Source organism: Podarcis erhardii (assembly GCF_964252035.2).
Source record: "Podarcis erhardii genome assembly, chromosome: Z".
NCBI classification, from domain to species: domain Eukaryota; kingdom Metazoa; phylum Chordata; class Lepidosauria; order Squamata; family Lacertidae; genus Podarcis; species Podarcis erhardii.
This window is the reverse complement of record NC_138504.1, coordinates 47,083,513-47,105,983: the sequence shown is the minus strand read 5'-3', so window position 1 is coordinate 47,105,983 and position 22,471 is coordinate 47,083,513. Positions and strand designations below refer to the sequence as shown.

At 45.2% G+C, this 22,471-nt stretch overlaps 1 protein-coding gene across 1 annotated transcript in view; it reads left to right on the top strand.

Annotated features, from left to right (window-relative positions):
- COL27A1 (collagen type XXVII alpha 1 chain) overlaps positions 1–22,471 on the top strand; it is a 253,068-nt gene that overhangs the window by 50,672 nt on the left and 179,925 nt on the right. The window contains exons 6-9 of the mRNA XM_081846708.1: positions 7,396–7,449; positions 8,847–8,900; positions 17,979–18,023; positions 21,502–21,555. Coding sequence (XP_081702834.1) covers positions 7,396–7,449; positions 8,847–8,900; positions 17,979–18,023; positions 21,502–21,555 — 207 coding nt within the window. The remainder of the gene's footprint in view (positions 1–7,395; positions 7,450–8,846; positions 8,901–17,978; positions 18,024–21,501; positions 21,556–22,471) is intronic.

Below are 22,471 nucleotides of genomic sequence, written 5' to 3'. Positions count from 1 at the left end.
TCAGTGTAATAAGGCCACCTGCTATAACAGAAATGACCAACATATAGAATGCAAGATTGCATATTCTAAAACTGAACAAATCAAAATTATGTCATTGTAAAATATTGAGGTAAAGGTAAAGGGACCCCTGACCGTTAGGTCCAGTCAGGGATGACTCTGGGGTTGTGGCGCTCATCTCGCTTTACTGGCCGAGGGAGCCGGCGTACAGCTTCTGGGTCATGTGGCCAGCATGACTAAGCAGCTTCTGACAAACCAGAGCAGCGCACAGAAACGCCGTTTACCTTCCCGCCGGAGTGGTACCTATTTATCTACTTGCACTTGACGTGCTTTCAAAATGCTAGGTGGGCAGGAGCAGGGACCAAGCAACAGGAGCTCACCCCGTTGCAGGTATTTGAACCGCCGACCTTCCAAACGACAAGCCCTAGGCTCTGTAGTTTAGACCACAGCGCCACCCGCGTCCCAATATATTGAGTACATTTTATGAAAAACCATGCAACACCCTTCATCTGTGCAGCTTTAGCCTTTACTGTATTTTGGTGACTAGGCACATAGGAAGCTGTTTTATATTGTCTCAGGCCATTGTTCCATCCTAGCATGGTTTTGCTTACCCTGACTGGCAGTGGCTATCCAGGATTCCAGACAGAGGCCTCTTGCAGGCTTGCCTGGAGATACTGCGGACTGAGCCAGGGACGTTTTGCAGGAGCTCTGCCACTGAGCTACTGCCCTAACACCTAAAAATAAAGTAAGATTCCAGTCCTCATGGTAATGAAAAAAGGGCTGAATTAAATAGGAACATAGGAAGCTGCTTTATACTGAGGCCAGTGATACATCTAGCTCTGTATTGTCTACATGTGTAATATTGTTCTTCTGGGAAGACTAGAGAAGGACAGTTTTCTGTCCCCATTTTCCCCCACACTCCCAAGCACCTTGATAAGCACTGGTTGAAAACTTAGACTGGAGAGAACTGACAAATGAGCCATTGATCTGTTCCAGGGATGGAGAGCTACAGATCTCCAGATCCAGCCCTCCAGCCCTCCAGATATCTCTGTCTGGGCTGCAGGACTCTTCCTAGACTAGGGGTCAGGAAACTTTTTCAGCAGGGGGCCAGTCCACTGTCCCTCAGACCTTATGGGGGGCTGGACTATATTTTTTTTGGTGGGGGCAATGAACAAATTCCTATGCCCCACAAATAACCCAGAGATGCATTTTAAATAAAAAGACACATTCTACTCATGTAAAAACATGCTGATTCTTGGACCATCTGCGGGCCGGGTTGAGAAGGCGATTGGGTCAGATCCAGCCTCCGTGCCTTAGTTTGCCTACCCATGTTCTAGACCCAAACCTTTAGTGGCACTGCTCTGTTTCCCCCTTGAGTGATTTTTCCAGGCTGGAATATGTCCTTGAACTCTGAAGCTGCACCTTCACTTACAGGATGGAAGGTGGAGGGAGAAATGTTTGTGTCTTTTACGACTTTTACACCTCTTGCTCCAACCACTATTTCTGCTGGCTCTGCCCTCCACAGACAGGCAGCCCTGAAAAGGTTGCCCATGTGGGAATGAGGCTCCCAGATTGAAGAAGGATCCCTTCTCCATGTATATTCACATGAACAGTGGAATGTGGAAACATTCAGCTCAACTGAAAATAAGTTGCCATTTCCATAGTTTTCAGAAGGCAAACTGACTTTAAATTCATGGTCTTGTGCTGTGCGGCTTTGTGCCAGGGCTGGATCCATGCTTTGGATCTAGCAGTGAGCCCCCTACCAGAATGAACCTCTTGTTCCTCTCAGCTGCCACCACCACACATTGAATCATTTGTGCATAGTAAGGGTAAAGGACCCCTGACCATTAGGTCCAGTCGTGACCGACTCTGGGGTTGCGGCGCTCATCACGCTTTATTGGCCAAGGGAGCCGGTGTACAGCTTCCGAGTCATGTGGCCAGCATGACTAAGCCGCTTCTGGCAAACCAGAGCAGCGCACGGAAACGCCGTTTACCTTCTCGCCGGAGCCGTACCTATTTATCTACTTGCACTTGGACGTGCTTTCGAACTTCTAGGTTGGCAGGAGCAGGGACCAAGCAATGGGAGCTCACCCCGTTGCGGGGATTCAAACCGCCGACCTTCTGATTGGCAAGCCCAAGGCTCAGTGGTTTGGACCACAGCGCCACCCACGTCCCTCATTCGTGCATAACACCTGCCCAAAGCAGGGATGAGCAAGCAGCTATGCCCAGTTTAAGGAGTATGTCTAAGGCAATCTACAGAGGAAAAGATACATTAGAAAGAGAAAGAGTTCATTCTTCTCTGTTGGAGGCAATGTGTCTCTGAATATGTGTTGCTGGGAACTGCAGGAGAGGAGAGCTACTGTTGTGCTTAAGTTCTGCTTGTGGGCTTCCCAGAGGCAACCATAGCCTGGCCACTGTGAGAACAGGGTGTTTCGCAATATGGGCTCTATCTTCTTAGCCCCAATAATATTCACGCTGAATTACTGTGATGTAGGGACCCCAGAAGTTCAGGTAATTTTAATCTGTTTTAGTATTTTGACCTTTTGCATTGTTGTGGGTTTGTGGGGCAGGAGAACTGAGACCCTTCTAACCCCTGGATCCAGGCTAGCTTCCTGAAGAGGTGATCAACTGAGCAATGGGCCATTTAGAAAACAATGGAAAGGGGCTCAGTGCAATATGGCAAATGGTTGGGGCCCCCTCCCTCAACAGACAAAGCCAGAGTTTGAAGTAGAATTTTGCAGTGGTGTAACCAAGAAGCAAAGCAGCAAGCTGGAATGCCAGAGACACAGAGCAATGGTTGATTTCTGTTTGAGTCCAAGGCTGCAGCTATGGGAGAAACAAGACCCTTTGGGGGCATTGATGCTGTGAGCTCCTCCCCTGTAGGCTCAGGTTGTGTATATGTTTAAATAAACCATATATCATAAAGACACCACAGTCTCTGCTGTGCCTCATTCATGAAGGACACTTGAACCCTGGGGAAGCACCTGGAACTCCTGGAATCTCACACCTCTTAGAGACTGAGGTGGCGTGCAAGAGTATGTTTTAAAGTCCAGTTATAATTTTTTCCTTGATTTCCTTGTTTTATCTTTTTCTTAGCTACTTTTTGTTTTATTTTTACAATCAAGCGATGTATGAATTTTATTAAATAAATGTGGCATTGTAGACCGCCAATCTTTTTTTTTAAAGGGCTAGATCCCCCTTCGGGGTTCAGAGGGCCCCCTACATGATGTCAGGACATTGTGCAACATCATGCACGGGTCCCCTCAACCCTCTGGAGAAGGTGGTGCCTCTGCCCACAGATACCTACCTGGCTCTCAAATCTCCTTTGTACCAATAAATTACTTCTAACTGATGTATGAATTTCTCTTCACTCCCTGATGCTATCAATGGCTGCTAGTTATGATGGCTAAGTGCTACCTCTGCTGTTGGAGACAGTATGTGTCTGAACACCAGCAGCTGGGGATTGCAAGAGGGGAGAGTGCTGTTGTGCTCAGGTTCTGCTTCCAGGATTGCCAGAGTATCTGGTTAGCCTCTGTAACAACAGGATGCTGGACTAGATGGGCCTTTGGCCTAATCCTACAGGACTCTTCTTACGTTCCTATGCTGAGCTGCAGAGAGACATCTTCCAGGAAGTAGAAGCAGGCTGGAGGCAGGGAAGACCTAAAGAGCAATTGGGAGGAGCTTGAAATAACTGTGCAGAAGGGATCATGGTGCTTGGATGGACAGATAGTGCAGGGACTGTAAAATATGATTTACAGCTACAGATGTTTTCAAAGCAAAACTCCAAATAGAGGCATCCAGCCCTTCTGGAGAAATCAAGATGTGGTTTCTGTAACTGTGGCCTCTTCATTTTGTAGACCAGAGCCAAAGAAATGGTGGTCATCCTACTCCCTAGTCATTTCTTTATATGTCTAGTAGAGCCTTCGCTAACCTAGTGCTCTCCAGATGTTTTAGACTACAACTCCCAACATCCCCAGCCAGTACATGAGAGTTGTAATTCCAAAACATCTGTAGGACACCAGCTTGGAAGAGGCTGGTCTAGTGCTTGCTTTGAGCTTCTCCTGCTAGGCAGGATCTGCACAATTTACATGCCTTGTGCTTAATCAGGAATAGGGGTGAATGTATCAGACTGTGTCAGTAAGTCTGCTCTTTCCTGTGTTTCTGCATTAATCTGCATTTTTATTTTTCTAAAAAAGATACAAAAACTAATATTTTCAAACCAATTTGTACTCATTTGTTGCAAAGGTAAAGGTAAAGGGACCCCTGACCGTTAGGTCCAGTCATGACCGACTCTGGGGTTGCGGCTCTCATCTCGCTTTACTGGCCGAGGGAGCTGGAGTACAGCTTCCAGGTCATGTGGCCAGCATGACTAATCCGCTTCTGGCGAACCTTCTGATTGGCAAGCCCTAGGCTCTGTGGTTTAACCCACAGCATCATCCGTATCCCCATTTGTTGCAAAGTAGATATTTAAATCACAGTTGGGTGAAGTTACCCCATGAGAAATTGTAGTTCTCTTGTTAATTAATGAACTCCATGATAGAAGGTAGATCAAAACCTCTGTCAGGTTCTGTATTGTCCAACAAGCCCACTAACACATGGTTGATGAAGGCCTGGAACATGGCTGTGCCCAATTGTAATCCAGATGGCATAACTAAGTACTCAAAGGTCCCATATCTGGTATTAAAAGGCATCTTCCACTCATCTCTTTGTCTTACACATATTAGGTTGTACGTCCCTCTCAGGTCCAGCTTGGTGAAAATTTTCACCGATCTCAACCTCTCCAACAGGTCACCAATATGGGGCAAGGGGTACCAGCTGGGAACCATGAGGCAATTGGTTTTTCTATGGTCCACTATGAGCCTTTTCTCCAGGGTGTCCTTTTTGTTCACAAAGAAGACTGCCCTGCCCCGGTGCCTTAGTAGGTTGAATGAACCCCGTTCCAAATTCTTCTGCAAAAACTCCCCCAAATCAGCTAGTTCCGCTTCTGACATGGAATATAGGTGACTGGTGGGTATCTTGGCCCCTGGTCCCAGATTTATTTTGCAATCATAAGATCTGTGTGGTGGTAACCTATCTGCCTCCTCCTCACAGATCACGTCCCTGTAGGCCTTATACTGCAGGGATATAGAACTCTCCTCTCCTGTGAGTTTCCCCCTTACCCCTGCCCCCTTAGCTCCTGCCTCTATAGGCACTTTGAGCCCCAGGCAGTATGCTTGGCATTACACCAAAGCAAACATTAAAGAACACTGCCCCCACGGTATAACTGGATTATGCTTCATGAGCCACATCATTCCCAAGAACAATGGGTAAGTGGATAACGTGGTGACATGAAACCTCATCGTCTCCTTGTGGCCAGACAGTTCCACCCCCACCGGCTGCATGACATAGGCAACTTCCCCCCTACCAATGGTTGCCCGTCAATAGTTTGTACCTCTAATGGGGCTGCGTGCCTAACTTCTGCTGTTCCACAAGGTCTGAATCTAAAAAGCCCAGAGAAGCCCTGGAATCTACTCAGCCCTGTATTTGTACCTTGCAGCTGCCTGGGAGTTGTAGCATCACTCGTAGAGCTATCCCTGCAACTGCTGATTCCATCTGAGGCCCTTTTGCTGACTTGCCTCCCAGCCCCTGGCCTCCTAAGGGAGCTGGGACCTGCCGTTTTCCGTCGGTGCCTCTTGGGGTTTGGGCCTTCCCTCTACACTGGCCCCCGACAGGGATCCCCCTGACTTCCTGCTTGGACACTGTCTTGCCAAATGCCCAGATTGACCACACACAAAGTATAAACATCACATGCTGTTTTCGTTGTCAGTTTCTCTGTCTTTGCTTTCCTGCCCCCAACATGCTTTTTTAATTTTAATGTTTTGCCATTGTTTTAATGGGGACAGCACACCCTTCCTCCCTTTCTCAGAGTGAGGCATTGTGGACTAGCTAGCTCTTGCATGCTCTCTTAAAATTGATTTGCAAAACTTCTTAAAGTAATTTTTAACTGACTTTAAACAATTTCCACCTGCCACAGCAAAGTAGCAGGGATGAAGGCACATTTTGAGGCCACCTTTCCTGGGGGAAGGGCCATAGCTCAGTGGTAAGAGTATGTACTTGGACCCTGAAGAGCTGTTGCAAGTCTGTGTAGCCAGTACTCAGCTAGATGGACCAATAGTCTGATTTGGTATAAGGCAAATTGTGCAAAAGGGTTGGAGCCATGCAAAGGGCCACTACAGAAGACTAAGAAGTCCACTATCTCCAAGTGAAAGGCATTGGCAAAAAATAGCACGACTTCTGGGTTGCCTCACCTGACACCAATATGTGCTCTTGCCTAGAAGACTGCAGAATCACAGAATCACAGAACTGTAGGGTTAGAAGGGACCCCAAGGCTGATTAGAGTGTGTCCAGACAAGGTGCGGGCCTCCCGGGTGACATCATCATTTTGTCCCTTGGCACGGGAATATTTCCAGGGGAGCTGAAGGAGGCCGTGGTGCATTCGCTCTTAAAGAAAGCATCATTAGATCCTTTAGATCTAACCAATTACCACCCAGTTTTGAACCTGTCGTACCTGGATAAGGTAACTGAGAGAGCGGCTGCTGAACAGCTTGGTCGGTTTCTGGATGAAACATCGGCCCTGGATCCACCAGGCCTTTGGCCAAGGCACAGCCTGACCTCCTCCTATGGTAATTCTTCACAGAACTCTAGCCCAATGGTTGCCACCAATTTGATTTGAACTGATTTTATAATGAATTGATTTTAGTATGCTGTATTATTTTACTGTTGTTAGCCGCTCTGAGCCCGGCTTCGGCTGGGGAGGGCGGGATATAAATAAATTATTATTATTATTATTATTATTATTATTATTATTATTATTATTATCAACATCAGCATCCCCATCAGCATCTACCCCAACTCCCTGCAGTGCAGGAATCACAGTTAATCATAGCAGAGGTCACCCCTGCCCTGAATTTACAGTACAGAACAAAACTTCTAGGAGGGAGAGGCGAAGGGGTAAGGCAATGAGGAGGACAGCATGGTGCAAACATACTGGCAGGAGTGCTGAATTGGCTCTACCCGTGCATTTGCACTGCAGCACCTTCTTTGCTGTCTCAGCCCACCCTCTCTCAGCCAAGGTGTAGATTTCTTAACTGAGTGGCAACCCCAGTATTTCTCCTTCTCTGTTTCTCCATTTTTCTCCTACTTCTTCTCCCTTTGATCCGTTTCACTTGCTTAAGTAGAAGAAACCAAACTGAACAGCATAACAGATATGGGGATGGTATTTGTCCACCTCTGGTCGTGACCCATCAGTTGAAGAATAGCATTCAAGGAAAAGTGTTTTCTTTGCTACGGTCTTGTTGAACTGCAGTGCACAAGCAAGAGCTTTGCCAAAGTTGTGCTAAGTTTCATTCTGTGTTTCAGGGCCAAAAAGGTGATCCTGGACTATCTCCCGGAAAAGCATGGAATGGTCAGAAGGTAAAACTGCATTTATAATTTACTAGGTGTAAGTGACCAGCATTGTTCTGGTGTTCTAAGAAAAACAAAGCATACAGTGGTACCTCGGATTACAGGCGCTTCAGGTTACAGACTCCGCTAACCCAGAAATAGTACCTCGGGTTAAGAACTTTGCTTCAGGATGAGAACAGAAATCGTGCTCTGGCGGCACGGCAGCAGTGGGAGGCCCCATTAGCTAAAGTGGTGCTTCAGGTTAAGAACAGTTTCAGGTTAAGAACAGACCTCCGGAACAAATTCAGTACATAACCAGAGGTATCACTGTACTGAGATTTACAAAATCTCCTCTAGGACTGGTGAGATCTGGAGTCCAGCTAGACCTGGAGGGCAGCAGGTTGGCAGAAGGCTGTGCTATAGACTCAGGAAGGAGAAGTTGCTGGCAACAGCAAATAATGGCTGGCTAGTGTGCCAACATTTATGGACCCCCTGCTTAAACAATTACTGTATTTTTCGCTCTATAAGATGCACCAGACCACAAGATGCACCTAGTTTTTGGAGGAGGAAAACAAGAAAAAAAAATATTCTGAATCCCAGAAGCCAGAACAGCAAGAGGAATCGCTGCTCAGTGAAAGCAGTGATCCCTCTTGCTGTTCTGGCTTCTGGGATAGCTGCACAGCCTGCATTCACTCCATAAGATGCACACACATTTCCCCTTACTTTTTAGGAGGGAAAAAGTGAGTCTTATAGAGCAAAAAATATGGTATTTTGGGTTGGGCATGGGGTGGAATTCTCCTGGAAATCTCTTGGCTTAGTTTACAATTACCTCTGCATGCAGAATTCTTCCTTTGCATCCTACCACCATTATGGTCACATCTGCACCATACATTTATAGTGAAACTTATCCCACTTTAACAGCCATGGCTTCTCCACAGTTCCCCAAAGAATCCTAGGAACTGTAGTGTAGAGAAAGCAATTATGGCTCTGTGCAGAGGTGGATTTAGGGGAGGGTGACTGGTTTCCCTGCACTAGGGGCAGAGCCAAGGGGAGTGTTGCAGGGCTTTGCAACTATAACGTGCATGCGCAGAATGGAAGGTGAAAGGCAGGGGTGCCCTGTGCAAGGCCCTGCAACACTCCTCTTGGCTCGGCCCCCAGTGCAGGGGAAATTTGAAAGACCAGAGTCCATCCCTGCTCTGTGAGGGATCTCCTAGCATTGCCTTACAACCATGAGAACTAGGCACTTAATTTTGTACAAGTTGGATTAGAAAACTTTACATATATAGTGTGGATTTGGTCTTCATGTTCACTTTCACAACCATGAGGCCTAGGCATTTACTTTTTTTTTTTTTTTAAAGAAAACTAAGATTTGAAGTGTTTTTGAAGGTAAGACAAACAACAACAGCAATTTATACTTCTGGTTACAGGGTGATGTAGGCTTACCGGGACTGACAGGGCTTTCTGGATCACCTGGTAGGAAGGTAAGATATTTATATTCTTGATATTGGGCACAATCGGTGGGCATGTTTTGGTATGAAGTTCCTCTCCACAAAAATGCCAGAAAGTAGCTGGAGGAAAGTGGCCATTCTGTTGTCTACACCGACTTGGTCAGACCACTCCTGGAATACTGTGTCCCGTTCTGGGTGCCACAATTTAAGAAGAATATTGACAAGCTGGAATGTGTGCAGAGGAGAGCGAACAAGATGATCAAGCATCTGGAAGCCAAGGCTTTTGAGGAACGGTTGAAGGAGCTGGCTATGTTTAGCCTGGAAACAAGGAGACTGATGGGAGATATGATAGCCATCTTTCAAATATCTTAAGGGCTGTCATGTAGAGGATGAAGCAAGCTTGTTTTCTCCTGCTCCAGAGGATAGGATCCAAACCAGTGGCTTCAAATTACAAGAAAGGAGATTCCAACTAAACATCAGGAAGAACGTTCTGACAGCAAGAGCTGTTTGACAGTGGAACGGATTTCCTTAGAGAGATTGGATGGCCACCTGTCAGGGATGCCTTAGCAGCGACTCCTGTTGCGGGAGGTTGGACTAGATGGCCTTGGGGGTACCTTCCAACTCTACAATTCTATGGATTCTGCCTTTATTCTTTGTTTACGCCCTTGTAGGAGAGGCTGGATTCTTTGTTGTTCTTGCTGTTGGACAATTTATGCTAATCTTTTAAGGATTTCCCCCCATAGGAATAGGAATGTGGGTGTGCAGTCAGAGGATTCACATCCATTAACTCCATGCTTTCCAACATTTCTCCGATGAAAATAGGGACTTCCTATTCCATAATAATAATATTATTATTAATAATAATTTTACTATTTATACCCCCCCAACTGACTGTATTGCCCCAGCCACTCTGGGTGGCTTCCAACATATATAAAAGCATAATAAAACATTAAACATTGATTTCAATGGGTCTGTTCTGAGTAAAACTTGTAATATCTGTAAGGACCAGGGGTGCCAACTTGAATAAAATATTGTGGTGGCCCAGGTAAGCCCTGCTTCGCATAATCAATCACATGATGCAGTGCGCACACACCATTTGAATGGGAATACCCATAAACTTCGTGGGGACCTGGTCTCCTCAAATATTTTATTGTGGGGGCCGAAATCTCCATAGCCCCTAGGAATTGACTTCTATGGCAAGGGCAAATGTGTATTTGAGAAGTGACAATGGGAGTGTATGCACACACACACACACACACACACACACACACAGTTAGTACCCCACTCCAGGGGCGTAGGAAAGGGGGGCAGGGGGGCGGGTCGCCCCAGGTGCCATCATGGAGGGGGGTGACAAATTATCAAGGAACAATTACTGCCCTACTTGGGTGGTTCATAAAAAACTTTTTTTTGAAAATGCCTGCTCCATAGGTCTTACCTTACTACACTAGGGATTATATAGGTACATATGAAATTTCATGCATATCAGTTAATATCTTGACCCTCCTTCACGAAAATAGCTGTTTATTTGGCCGTTTTCCCATGTCCTGAAGGCTGAAATTTCAACAAAGCACATGCCTTTGCTAAACGTTTTTCGGGCACCTGCTAAAAGCATTCTTCTTTAGGCAAGCATACCTAGATGCTTAGGAAGTTGAAGTATTTTTAATCTTAATATTTTCACTTTTGTATGTTTTAAAGTAGGATTGTTATTTTTTTCTTGATTTTACTGCTGTGGGTTTTTTTTGTTTTTTTGTTTTGGTAAACCAATTTGCAGGGTTTTTTTTTAGATAAATTGTATTAAATAAATAAACAATAAATACAAATAAAATAAGACAAGCCAAAACACAGTCCATCCTGTAGATTTAAGTATCTGTCCATACTTGTTATCATAGGCTCAGAATCCACATTCCATGGTAAGAAAATATGAAATAACGTAAAACCATTTTTGCAAGCAAAAATAAAAATCAATGTGTCGGGGTGGTGACAAAAAATTTTCCACACCAGGTAGCACCTGACCTTCCTCTGCCCCACCCTTTCTCCAAACGCTGTTTGTGGCTGCTATTTGGAGAGCAGAAACAGGCAGGGAGTGGGTTAAGGCATCCCCCCCCTCCCTCCTGCAATTTATCTGTTGCAAATCACTCTCTTCTGTTGGGGTTTGTCCTCCACATGTGTTTTTAAGAGATAACGTTCTCATGAGCAGATTGAACTACTGCGGCCCACTTAGACTGCATAAGGTAAAGGGACCCCTGACCATTAGGTCCAGTCGCGGATGACTCTGGGGCTGCAGCGCTCATCTCGCTTTATTGGCCGAGGGAGCGGCGTACAGCTTCCGGGTCATGTGGCCAGCATGACTAAGCTGCTTCTGGCAAACCAGAGCAGCACAGAGAAACACCGTTTACCTTCCCGCCGGAGCGGTACCTATTTATCTACTTGTACTTTGATGCGCTTTTGAACTGCTAGGTTGGCAGGAGCAGGGACTGAACAATGGGAGCTCACCCCGTCGCGGGGATTTGAACCGCCGACGTTCTGATCAGCAAGTCCTAGGCTCTGTGGTTTAACCCACAGCGCCACCCGCGTCCCTTAGACTGCATACCCTCTACAATTTCTCCAGTGAAAATAGGGACATTCCAACAACAACAACAACAACAACAACAACAACAACAACAACAACAACTGTTATTATTTATACCCTGCCCACGTGACTGGGTTGCCCCAGTCACTCTGGGCAGTTTCCAACATATAAAAAACATAATAAACATTAAACATTAAAAAAACTTCACTAAACGTTATATAGTTACTTATCTCTGTGGCTTGGGGGTCGCATAACTCCAGACCCTCCAACACTTCTCTGATGAAAATAGGGACGCCGTACCGTATCCTCCAACTTTTCCCTGATGAAAATAGGGATGTCCTGAGGCAAAGTTGGACATTCAGGGATCAAATCACAAACTAGGACAGCTTCTGTAAATCTGGGACTGTCTCTGGAAAATAGGGACCCTTGGAGGCTCTGAGATTTTTCTTTTATTTTCATGAACTTCTTAGCTACAAGCAAGAAGCTGTAAACAGCATGGCTAATGAGCAGCAACAAGGTCTCTCTGTAAGAGACAAGAAGGCTTTCTTCAGAAAATGGAATTCTTTCCCCAATTTTATTTACTTGCTACCTTTATATCCCTCTCTTCCTCCCAACGGAATGCAGCTTGGCAAATTCATCATTGATAAAGCAAAACAATTTTAAAAATAAAATAAATACTTAAAACATCTAAAAGCATCTAAAAACATGTAAAGCAATTGCATATTCTCACAGCCAATAGCCTCAAGGTACCTTTCAGCCAACAAATGCCTGGGAGAAACAGGAATACTTTCTAAATCCCTCTTGAATGCCAGTAATGAGGGAGACAGACACAGTTCATCCTGGAGGGTGTTCCACAAACGGGGCACCACCACAGAGGAGGCTCTGCCATGAACCAATGCCAACTAGGCAGGACCCAGAGGAGAGAATTATGAGGAGAGTTTAAAAAGAAGGCAAAGATTTGGTAAAGCAAATGCAAGCAGACAATAAGGGGTTTGTGTGTGGAACTCCTGTGGTTCCAATGTTATGTCAGGACTGTTGGCACAAGTACAATGAAACACTTGCCCAACTTTAAAAGGCAGAACATAGAATCCTTTTCAGGTAGAAACAAAAGCCAGTGCATAGGTTAAAGACGAGAAAAAAAGACAAACAGACTTGGGATGGGGACAAGAGAAGTTTCCCAACAAATGCTTTTGATGGAGGCTGTGCTTTACTGGCCTCCTAAATATATATATATAGAGAGAGAGAGAGAGCGCGCGCGGGCTGTTGGAAAAATATTTGGAAAATAAAAAATAAGGCTGTAGATCCTCTGTTGGCAAAACCCCACTGAAAACACCTTGGGCTGTAGACAAGCTGCTCTGTTTGCCAGCGTGCTTTTAGGAGAACAGCCAATATCCTGGAAGCCAGTTCGAGTGAAACTTTAAAAAGAGAGGGAGGAAGAGAGAGAAGACCAGTGGAGGGATAAAGAAAGACCTAATGGCCCATAGAGAAGTTTGGAGAGAACCGTTATGACTAGCAGCTGAGCTGGCGTCAGGGGTTGGCACTGTAGCTCAGGGGCAGTTGGGACTGTGCATGCAGAAGGTCGCTGGTTCAATTCCTGTCATCTCTAGGTAGGGCTGTCAGAAATCCTGGAGAGCAGCAGCTAGTCAGTGCAGCTGATTCTGAGCTAGATGGTACAAAGCAGGCTCCAATGATCCTATGTCTTAAGAGGATCAGCACATGCTAAGCACGAAGAAGGTCGCAGGTTCAGTCCTTGGCATCTCCGGGCAAGGCTGGGAAAGATTCCCTGCCTGAAACCCTGGAGATCTGCTGCCCCTTAGTGTGGATGTCGCTGTGCTGGTGGCAGATGCAGGGAAACCAAAATGCTTGTTTACAAAGCTATTGTCCTACCAACCTTACTGTATGCTTGTGAAACATGGACAACTTATAAACACCATCTCCAACTCCTCGAAAGATTCCATCAACGGTGGCTCCAAAATTTTTTACACATCACTTGGGAAGACAGATGAACTAATATCAGTGTACTGGAAGAAGCAAAGATCACCAGTGTTGAAGCAATGATTCTTCAACATCAACTTTGTTGGACTGGACATGTGTGGATGCCTGATGATCGTCTTCCAAAGCAACTACTCTATTCCGAACTTAAAAATGGAAAGTGTAATGCTGGTGGTCAACAAAAGAGGTTTAAAGACTGTCTCAAGGCAAATCTAAAAAAATGTAGTCTAAACACTGGCAACTGGGAAACACTGGCCTGCAAGCGCTCCAATTGGAGAACAGCCTTTACCAAAGGTGTCATGGGCTTTGAAGATACTCAAACTCAGGACGTAAGGGAGAAACGTGCTAAGAGGAAGACACGCTTGGCAAATCCACACCGTGATCAACTCCCACCCAGAAAACAATGTTCTCACTGTGGAAAGATGTGTGGATCCAGAATTGGCATCCACAATCACTTATGTACTCATTCTTAAAACCGTGTTTATGGAAGACAAGCTTACTTGGCTATGAGTGATCGCCAAAGAAGAAGAAGATAGTTTAGTTTTGTCACATATTGAAAATGTTACTGTCGGTTAGGCTCAGATTATTTTAACCCACTGTTCTTTTTAATCTTGAATATAATTTTATAGCCTTGCATTATGTTAGCGTTTGACTTGTGAACAGGTCTGAGGTTCTTCAAATCAGGGGTAACCAAAATGGTGTCATTCAGATGTTGTCGGACTACAACACCCATCAGTCCCAGCTAGCTTGGCCAACAGTCACAAGGATTGATGGGAGCTGCAGTCCAAAACTTCTGGAAGGCATTACCTTGGCCACCCCTGATCTAAGCCTAGAGTGGCACTCCATATTGCATGTGAAAGACGGAGGAATGCCTCTATTTAGAAGAGGCATTCCATCCTGAAAGCCTCTTAGATGCAGGGACCTGTGGTCCTTCAGATGTAATTGGATGCCAACTCCGATCAGCCCCAGCCAGCATGGCCAATGGTCAGGGATAGTGGGAGCTGGGAGTCCAGCAACATCCAAAGGGCTGCAGGTTTTCCTATCCCTCATCTAAGAAGATGAATTCTCTGCTCTCCAGAGTGAATACCTCTTCTGAATAGAGGCATTCTTTCATCTCTTGCATACAAGAGGGATTGCTACTCCTTAGAACAGGGAGTGAGACCTTGTGGCTCCAGCTGACATGAACTGGGTGATGGGAGTTGGCTGTCCACATCACAGAGTCATATTCTTACTGCTGCCACAGAAACATTTTCATTTGCAGTCTGAATATTTGCATTTCCTCAGCTTTCTGAGTCAGAGACACTTTTATTTTTATGTAAGCCACATGCTCTATTTCTGCCATAGTTCACACCAAAAGGGGTGATGTGTCTATCACTGTGATTTCCCAGGGCATTGATTCCAGTGGCAGTTTGGCTGTTCCTACCCTGGTTGCCTTGTTTTTTAATTTTTTACCCACAATGCCTTCTGCCCCCTTTTACAAGGTATATGTAAATGCTGACCAAACAACTGAGAGACGTTTTCCCATGGGAGACCAAATCTTGCTTTCTCTGGGCAGCATTCCCCCCCCCCCCATGATGCTAATAGACCATAAATTTGGTGGTTTGGTGTTGGTTAGTTTTTTCTTTCTTTTCTGAAAAAGGATTTTCAGCTTTGAATCAGTAGATGAACGTGACCCTATACCTGTCAGCTGCCCTGGAAAAAAAGGGACATCTTGTGTTTTCTTGCAAGAGGACAGAGGCCAAAGTGGCCGCCGGATGCTCTTGTATTTTGGGGCTGTACCTCTTACAGGCATGGCACCCATAGATGTGCATTTTGGGGTGCCACACAAGATCACTGGCCCCCCAAAGCACTTCTTTCCAGGCCACAGCCCCTTCTGGCTCAGCTGTGGACTGCCCTTGAGTGTTCTGGCCTGGCTGCAATGTGTCTGGGAACTCTAATTATGCCTCTTGCTTGCCTGGATGGGGGATAGAGAGGGGTGTGTGAAGTAAAATTAGTTCACTGTACAAATCTTAGCATTCTGTGCCTCACACGCCTTTGCTTCTGGCCCTGCCCACCACTGGCCCCCAGAAGGGAATGTGGCCCTTCATCTGAAAAAGTTTCCTGGCCCCTGCATTTGAATATGGAGCCCCGAAGCTGGCATGTGATGGTAGATTCATCTTAGTTCAGAACAGAGGCAGTTATTGTGGCCAGTTATCTTTGGCTGTGGTTTATTTTCATAGGAAGAGGCTGTAAAGCTGCTGCATAAGGCATAGAAGAGGCAATAGGAGACAGGAAGGCGGGTCAAGAATCTCTAGGTGGGGAGGATCAAGGAAGGCATGGCTTGATTTGGGGCACCTCCACGGTGGTCAAATAAGAACATAAGAAGAGCCTGCTGGATCAGACCAGTGGCCCATCTGGTCCAACATCCTGTTCTCACATGGGAACTGGCAAGCAGGGTTTGAGCACAAGAGCCTTCACCTGTGGCTTCCAGCAAATGACTCACAGTGTGAGTGCTGGATCAGAATAGCCTCAGATTCTCTTCATAAGGGAATCTGATATACTTGAAGGACTACCTTTTCCAATACCAACCTGCCCACACGCTAAGGTCAGCAAACGAGGCCTTTATGAAGTGTCCACCTCAGGGAGTAATCAAGTCGGTGAGGGTGAGAAGACATTTTCTGCAGGTCAAATCCATCAAGCCCCATCACCGCAGACTTGTAGGAGAAGAGACCCACCTGTTTTCACTGGCTTTTTCCTGAGGTTTTCTTTTCTTTTTTCCAGGGGGAGATGGTTTTACAGGATTGTTGACATTTCTGGATTGTAAATCTCTACTGGCCTTGGGTGGGTGGTTTAAAAATAAATAAATAAATTTCAGCTTCCTCTTTAATACAGTATATGTAGAGAGAGAGAGAGAGATTTGTGATTTGCACTGTGTTTTTCTTTTGTAAGCCACCTTTGAGAGAGTGCTTTGCCCTTAAGTGCAGCCTGAAAGTATTTTAAAATACATTATAAAATAGGATTCTCTGGCTGCAAGAGTGTGTGGCAGGCTTGTACAGGGGAACCTCGTGTTACGTACCGTCCTCCTTGCAAACGCTTCAGGTTATGAGCTCCACTAACCCGGAAGTAGATGCTCCCGGTTGCGAACTTTGCCCCGGGATGCTAGCGGAAGTCGCATGCTGGCAGCAGCGGGAGGCGCCATTAGCAAAAGCACGCCTCATGTTATGAGCAGTTTCGGCTTAGGAATGGACCTCCGGAACGAATTAAGTTTGTAACCGGAGGTACCACTGTATGTGGTTTTTGCCATCTCTGATCCCCTCTGTGCTGTCAGAACTGCAAAGTACTTTTTTGGACTCCGAACAGCCACTGGATGGTTTGCAACTCCCCATTAAATGGGGATGCATTTGGTGGTTGCCTTTCATGCATGGCCTGCAGATGGGAGTCACTATCTGCACCACTAACCCTCCCTTTCACCAGCCATCCCCCTTTGCTCTGCAAAGCCTGCCGGACTGCCACTCTGAGGGTTGACGGGCTGGATTAGGGCTGCCGCTGGAGTTGACTTGGGCCCTCATTACAAAAGTGGCAGGAGACTTCCACTTCAGTTGATGACCCCAGTTGTGATTTAAGGCCCCGGAATCACTCAGAAACACCTGTAGAGGCGATCAAACTCACTCTTGTTTTTCGCCTGTCATTTCAGTTCTATTGAAAGAGGCTCATGGTGGGAAAGACCATGGGGAATACCTACCCAACTTGCCTAATGCCTGGTTGTTCCCCACCACTTCCTGAGGAAATAATCCAGTTGAGGCAAAGATGGAGGGGAAGAGCAATGCTGGGAAAGAAAGAGTAGCAAAATTGCAGAAAACATAACCAACAGCCCATCCCTGGTGCGCAGCAAGCTACTGCATATGAACCATGAAATGTGGCAAGGGTTAGTCTCCCCCACTCTCATCACAAGCCCACAATGTGCCTACTTTACCATTTCCACATTTCCATTGGAAATGTTTTAAGAGGTTAAGTGTAAATAGGTATATTAGATTTAATGGGGAATAAGATTAAAAATATTTTAAGATAAAGGATTTGCTGAGATAACGTATAGAAGTGGAATACAAGGAGGGAGGTGACAGGAGGTCAACGAAACAAGGGAATGAAAGATAGATTATGGTAAAGGTATGATGTGTGTTAAATTGTTTTTGTTTTGTTTTGTATAGTTTATGGTGTTTAGATGTTAAGGTTGTGTTTTGTATTGTCTATATTGTATTGTTTCTTTTGTTTCTTCTTTTTTTTGTAAGCTTTAAAAGTAATAAATATCATTTAAAAAAACACACACAATGTGCCTACTTTAGGAATGGCTAGATCCAGATGGTGTTAGATTGCAACTCCCATCACCACTGACCATTGGCCACATTAGCTGCAGCTGATGGGTTTTGCTGACCAACAGATTTTAAAGGGCTACAGGATACAAACCCCAGTTCTCCTTGCACATATGCATTGATCCATGCATGATGATTCTTCTAGCATTTTAAAAAGACCTTTCCACAAAATCAATTTACCTGAATTTTAATTCTTTTGAATAGGGACAGAAAGGATATCCAGGACCACCGGGTCATCCTGGAGACCAGGTGAGTGGTGCTTGTTGCTGCTGCTGCTATTGTTGTTGTTGTAATGTTCTGTTTCAAGAGTGACTTAACTAGTTGTGGCTTCTGCCCTTCCCATGGCATGTGCTGGATTGGTTCAGAAATAAGTCAAGTGCCTTCCCCTCCAAATCAAGAAATAGCTCTGGTTATTTCTGAGCCAATCCCAGCTGCTTGTTGAATTGATTGATTGGTTTGTTCTAAGGCTGGAAATTTAAAGAGGTTAGAAAGCAGCTGATACAGAGGTGGGCAAAGACATACACTCCTTGCCCCAAGGATTTCAGTTGGTGCAGAAAAGAATTTTGGGAGCTTCTAAATTTCAGCTTTCCTTGGAGGCTGACATTACGGAGCCCCCACAGCTCCTTCCTTCCTGGGACTGTGCCTTGCAAACATTATCAATGCCTCCATTTAAAGCCCATCTTTCACTAGAACATGCTTCCACCTGAAAGTCACTTGAAACCTGCCCTGGTATCTCTCATCCAGCAACATGTTGTGAAAGCACCAATTTATTTATTGATTTGTTGTTTGGTTTATTTTTACATCCCAGGTTTTTTGACCCTCAGGTTCTGAAAGTGGATTTGCAGCTTTTCAAAAGGCAACTTTAATAACTCCCTAACCCTGCCTGCACCCAAATCCCAATACATTGGTCCTAATTATAAGGCATAGTTGTGTTGCAGCCTATCTCTCTCCAGCTTCTGATCATTTCCCTATTCTTTTGTAATGGATTTAAAGAGAAACCCATCCACACCATCAATCCTCTTGGTCCCAAAGCACTATTCCCAGATGTAACTGGAGGTCCCAAAGAGTTGGCTGCTATATAGGCATTGCCCATAAAACATAATTGGATGTCCTCATAAGGTTGGCTCCCATTGGCATTTGCCTTAAGCGGATTTCTCCCAGGGCTGCAGAACTGTTTTCATGACCCTGAAGCCAAAGCCGAAAGAAGCTACTTGCTGTTCTAACTTTGATTAAGTTCCATTGGCAGATGTTGTGCAGCAGTTACCTAGATCAGAGGCTCCATGCTCTCTTCCTTCCAGGGCTGGAAATCTTTTAATGCGCAGTGAGCCAAAGCAGGGAGGAGCCCCCAAATCTCCCTGGCCCATTCCCCTCAAGTTGCTTGGATCTCTTTTTGCATTTTGAGCAGCCGACTCCTTTGAACCAAATGAATGAATCAGTCAAGATTTAATAGTCAGCCAAATATAGATTACAGTCAAGAAAACCGAAATACGCAAGTGGATTTTAGCATACAAAGTTAATAAGAAGAGCATAATCAGACACATATAATAAAACACCTGTAATACATAAGACATAACTTAGATATCAAATGAAGATGTTTGCACTCCAAAGGTGTCTCTGGGGATCATTTCAGGTGTTTGTTGGTTCCTGCTTTGATTTATGGTGGGTCCCCTCATGCTATCTCAGTGCCATGCGGCTGCCAATCCATGGAGGGGAAAGCATGTGAAGATGCGTTTTAAGTTTCTAAATGTTTTCTAATGTTTTCAAAACCTTTATGTTAAGGATATAGCTGTACATTTACTTTACCTCCCCCCCCTCCTCCCATCATGCATTAATGTTTCAGCTGGAGTGGACTGAATCGCTTCTTAAAGAAGGAGGCTGTAATTTAATTTTCTCCTACGCCCACCTCACCCCTTTTCTGTTTAGATTAGCGTGATGTTTACAGTAAAATAAATAAATAAATAATGAACCCGATGAATGGCAGACTCTGTTGAGCTTGATGTGAAAGTATTTTATACACAAATTCATTCAGCATGAAATCTATTGCTGGGAATTCAACATTCAAGCAGTTGGGGCTTTGCTCAGGACCTTCACTTCTTTTATTATTGCATTTATAACCCACGTATCCTCCAAGATGCTCAAGGGGGCATGTGTGACTGGTTAGGCTGAAAGCTGGTGACTGGCCCAAGGTTGCCCAGTGAATTTCATGGCCAATGAAGTTCAACTCAGAGTAGACCCGTTGAAATTAATGAACCTAAACTAGTGGTGTCCATTTGATTTAAATGAGTCTTCTTTGTGCATGATTAACGGTGAGTACAACCCTAAGGGCATATTAGAACTGTGGTCTTTCAGGTCATAGTCCAGCGTTTTAACCATGACACCACACTGACTGTCTCTGCATGTGATGAGTTGCATTTCACCACTGTATTCTAGGAAACCCTTTCACAACTCTGCTGTTTCACATCAACTGCTGTTGACATCTGTGGGATTTTACTTGTGATTCAGCCTTCATCACTTGGGAAAGGCTGCAGCCCAGTGTTGGGGGAATCTGCTTTGCACCCAGAAGGCCCTCTACCTGACACACTGGAGAACTGCTGCCAGTCAGTGTAGACAGCACTGAGCTGGATGGACCAGTGGTCTTTTGGTGTTCCTGTATATACTCATGGCAAATTCATTCTCCAAATATGGATGTTTTTGCAACCAGAATGACACCGTCCATGCATGAGAGGTGGTCTTAGCAGGCTCAGAGGAACACCAAGGTTTGTAGAAGTGCAAAAAATGTTTAGGAACATCAACCCTCCCATCACACACGTACGGACACACACAAAGGACTGGGTATGCTCAATGGGCACAGAATACTGACTATTGGTAATGGGAAAATCAGGACGAGGTGGATTGACATGTTCTGAAACAGAGCATAGGAACACAGGAAGCTGTCTTATACTGAGTCAGACCATGACTGCATCTAAATCAGTATTGTCACTGATTTAGTAATACTAAATAAGTATTGGCACTGACTGGTAGCTGCTTTCCAGGGAGTCAGACCAGGGGCATCCGCAGTCTGGGGCTTTGCAAGTGCTCTTCCACTGAGCTACAGCTCTTCCCCAAATGGGGCGGGCCAACCAGAACCCTAAAAAGAAGCACCCCATGCTGCAACGTTTTGTTGCATGTCCCACTGCTTTCTCTATAATGTGTCAGATGTTATTTTCTGTTGATTTTGATCTACCTGCATCTTCAAAATGGCGGTGGGAGGGAAGACGCTACTTGTGGTGAGAACATGAAGAGAATGTTGGATTCTGTGAAGCAAATGTTAGTTTAGTTAGTCTAGGAATGGGGAAATTGTGGCCCCCCAGATGCTGTTGGACTACAACTCCCATAATCCTTGACTGTTGGTCTTTGTTGGCTGGGGCTGATGGGAGTCCAATAACACCTCGAAGGCCTCAGGTTCTCCCTGGTATAACCATATGCAAGCTCTGAGCTTCTCTGTGCTTCTTTTGTGAATGGGTTCCATATGTGCTGCTGATGCTCTTTCTGTCAGATGGATCAAAGTTCATGCACTGTGTCTACTGTGAACCTGTTGTGCCTATCAGCATGGCATCCACCATGTTGAGAAAGATGAATTATTATTATTATTATTATTATTATTACTACTACTACTATGCAGGTCATGAAGCCAGATTTAATTATTCCCATTCCCTGCCCTGCTGCCCTTTCCTCTCTTTTTTTACAGGGTGAACGAGGATCTGACGGGAACCCAGGTGCCAAAGGTTATCCTGGCAGGCAGGTGCAGTAAATCTTACCGTGCTGTGTACAGCATAGGGGTTTGGTGGGCAGGCAGGTAGATGGCTACGGTGTCCCACAATTAATAAGGGATTCAGTCCCAGCTATAATGTGTTTGCATGCCAGTATTGTGATTAGGTAATTTTAGACTCTGAACCACTTAGGGGGGTTCCCCCTTTGTAGGTCACGGTGCGAAATGCATGGTCCTCAAGATGTTGCTGGACTCCAGGTCTGTCAGCCCAGGCAAGCATGCCTAGTGGTCAGGGATGTTGGGAATTGTAGCCTAGCTAAGGCTGGGGGAGAATTTGATTCAATTGGCATTGAAAGGTAAACCAACATAATTTGCACTTTCTGAAACTATGCACAAGCTGAAGCACTTTTCTGAATTTTGCAATGCGGTTCCCCAGCAAAGTAATGTGCACACAAATGCATATACTGGATAAAATATATATATATGAAAATAACATGCAAACATGTATTATTATTTTTTAACATTGTCTTGCAAAAAAGTGTGTATGAAAGAAATGCTGATAGCTCCCATCATCTCTGACCACAGGGATGAAGGCCACAGGTTCTCCTATCCCTGAGTTAGAGGCCACAGGAGTTTTTGGTACATGTACGCCATGCAAAGTCTTCTGCATGATCTGCTTGTTTCAGTGGAGGAAAGCATATGCATGGCTCTCTTCTCCGTGCAAAGGAACGGGACAGGTCATGTGCACAAATGGCTCAGCATGTGCCAGAGTGCATGCAGCACTCTGGACGGCCCCCACCCACATCTTTTCCACTATGCACGCCTGTTATTGCTGTGTCTAAAATAATAATTGCTGGGTGAAATGTGGTGTGAAGGGCAGCTGCGTTGTGTATGTGTGTGTGCTTATGGAAGGGAGATGTTATATAGCTGCACCTTCTCTCTTTGAGGC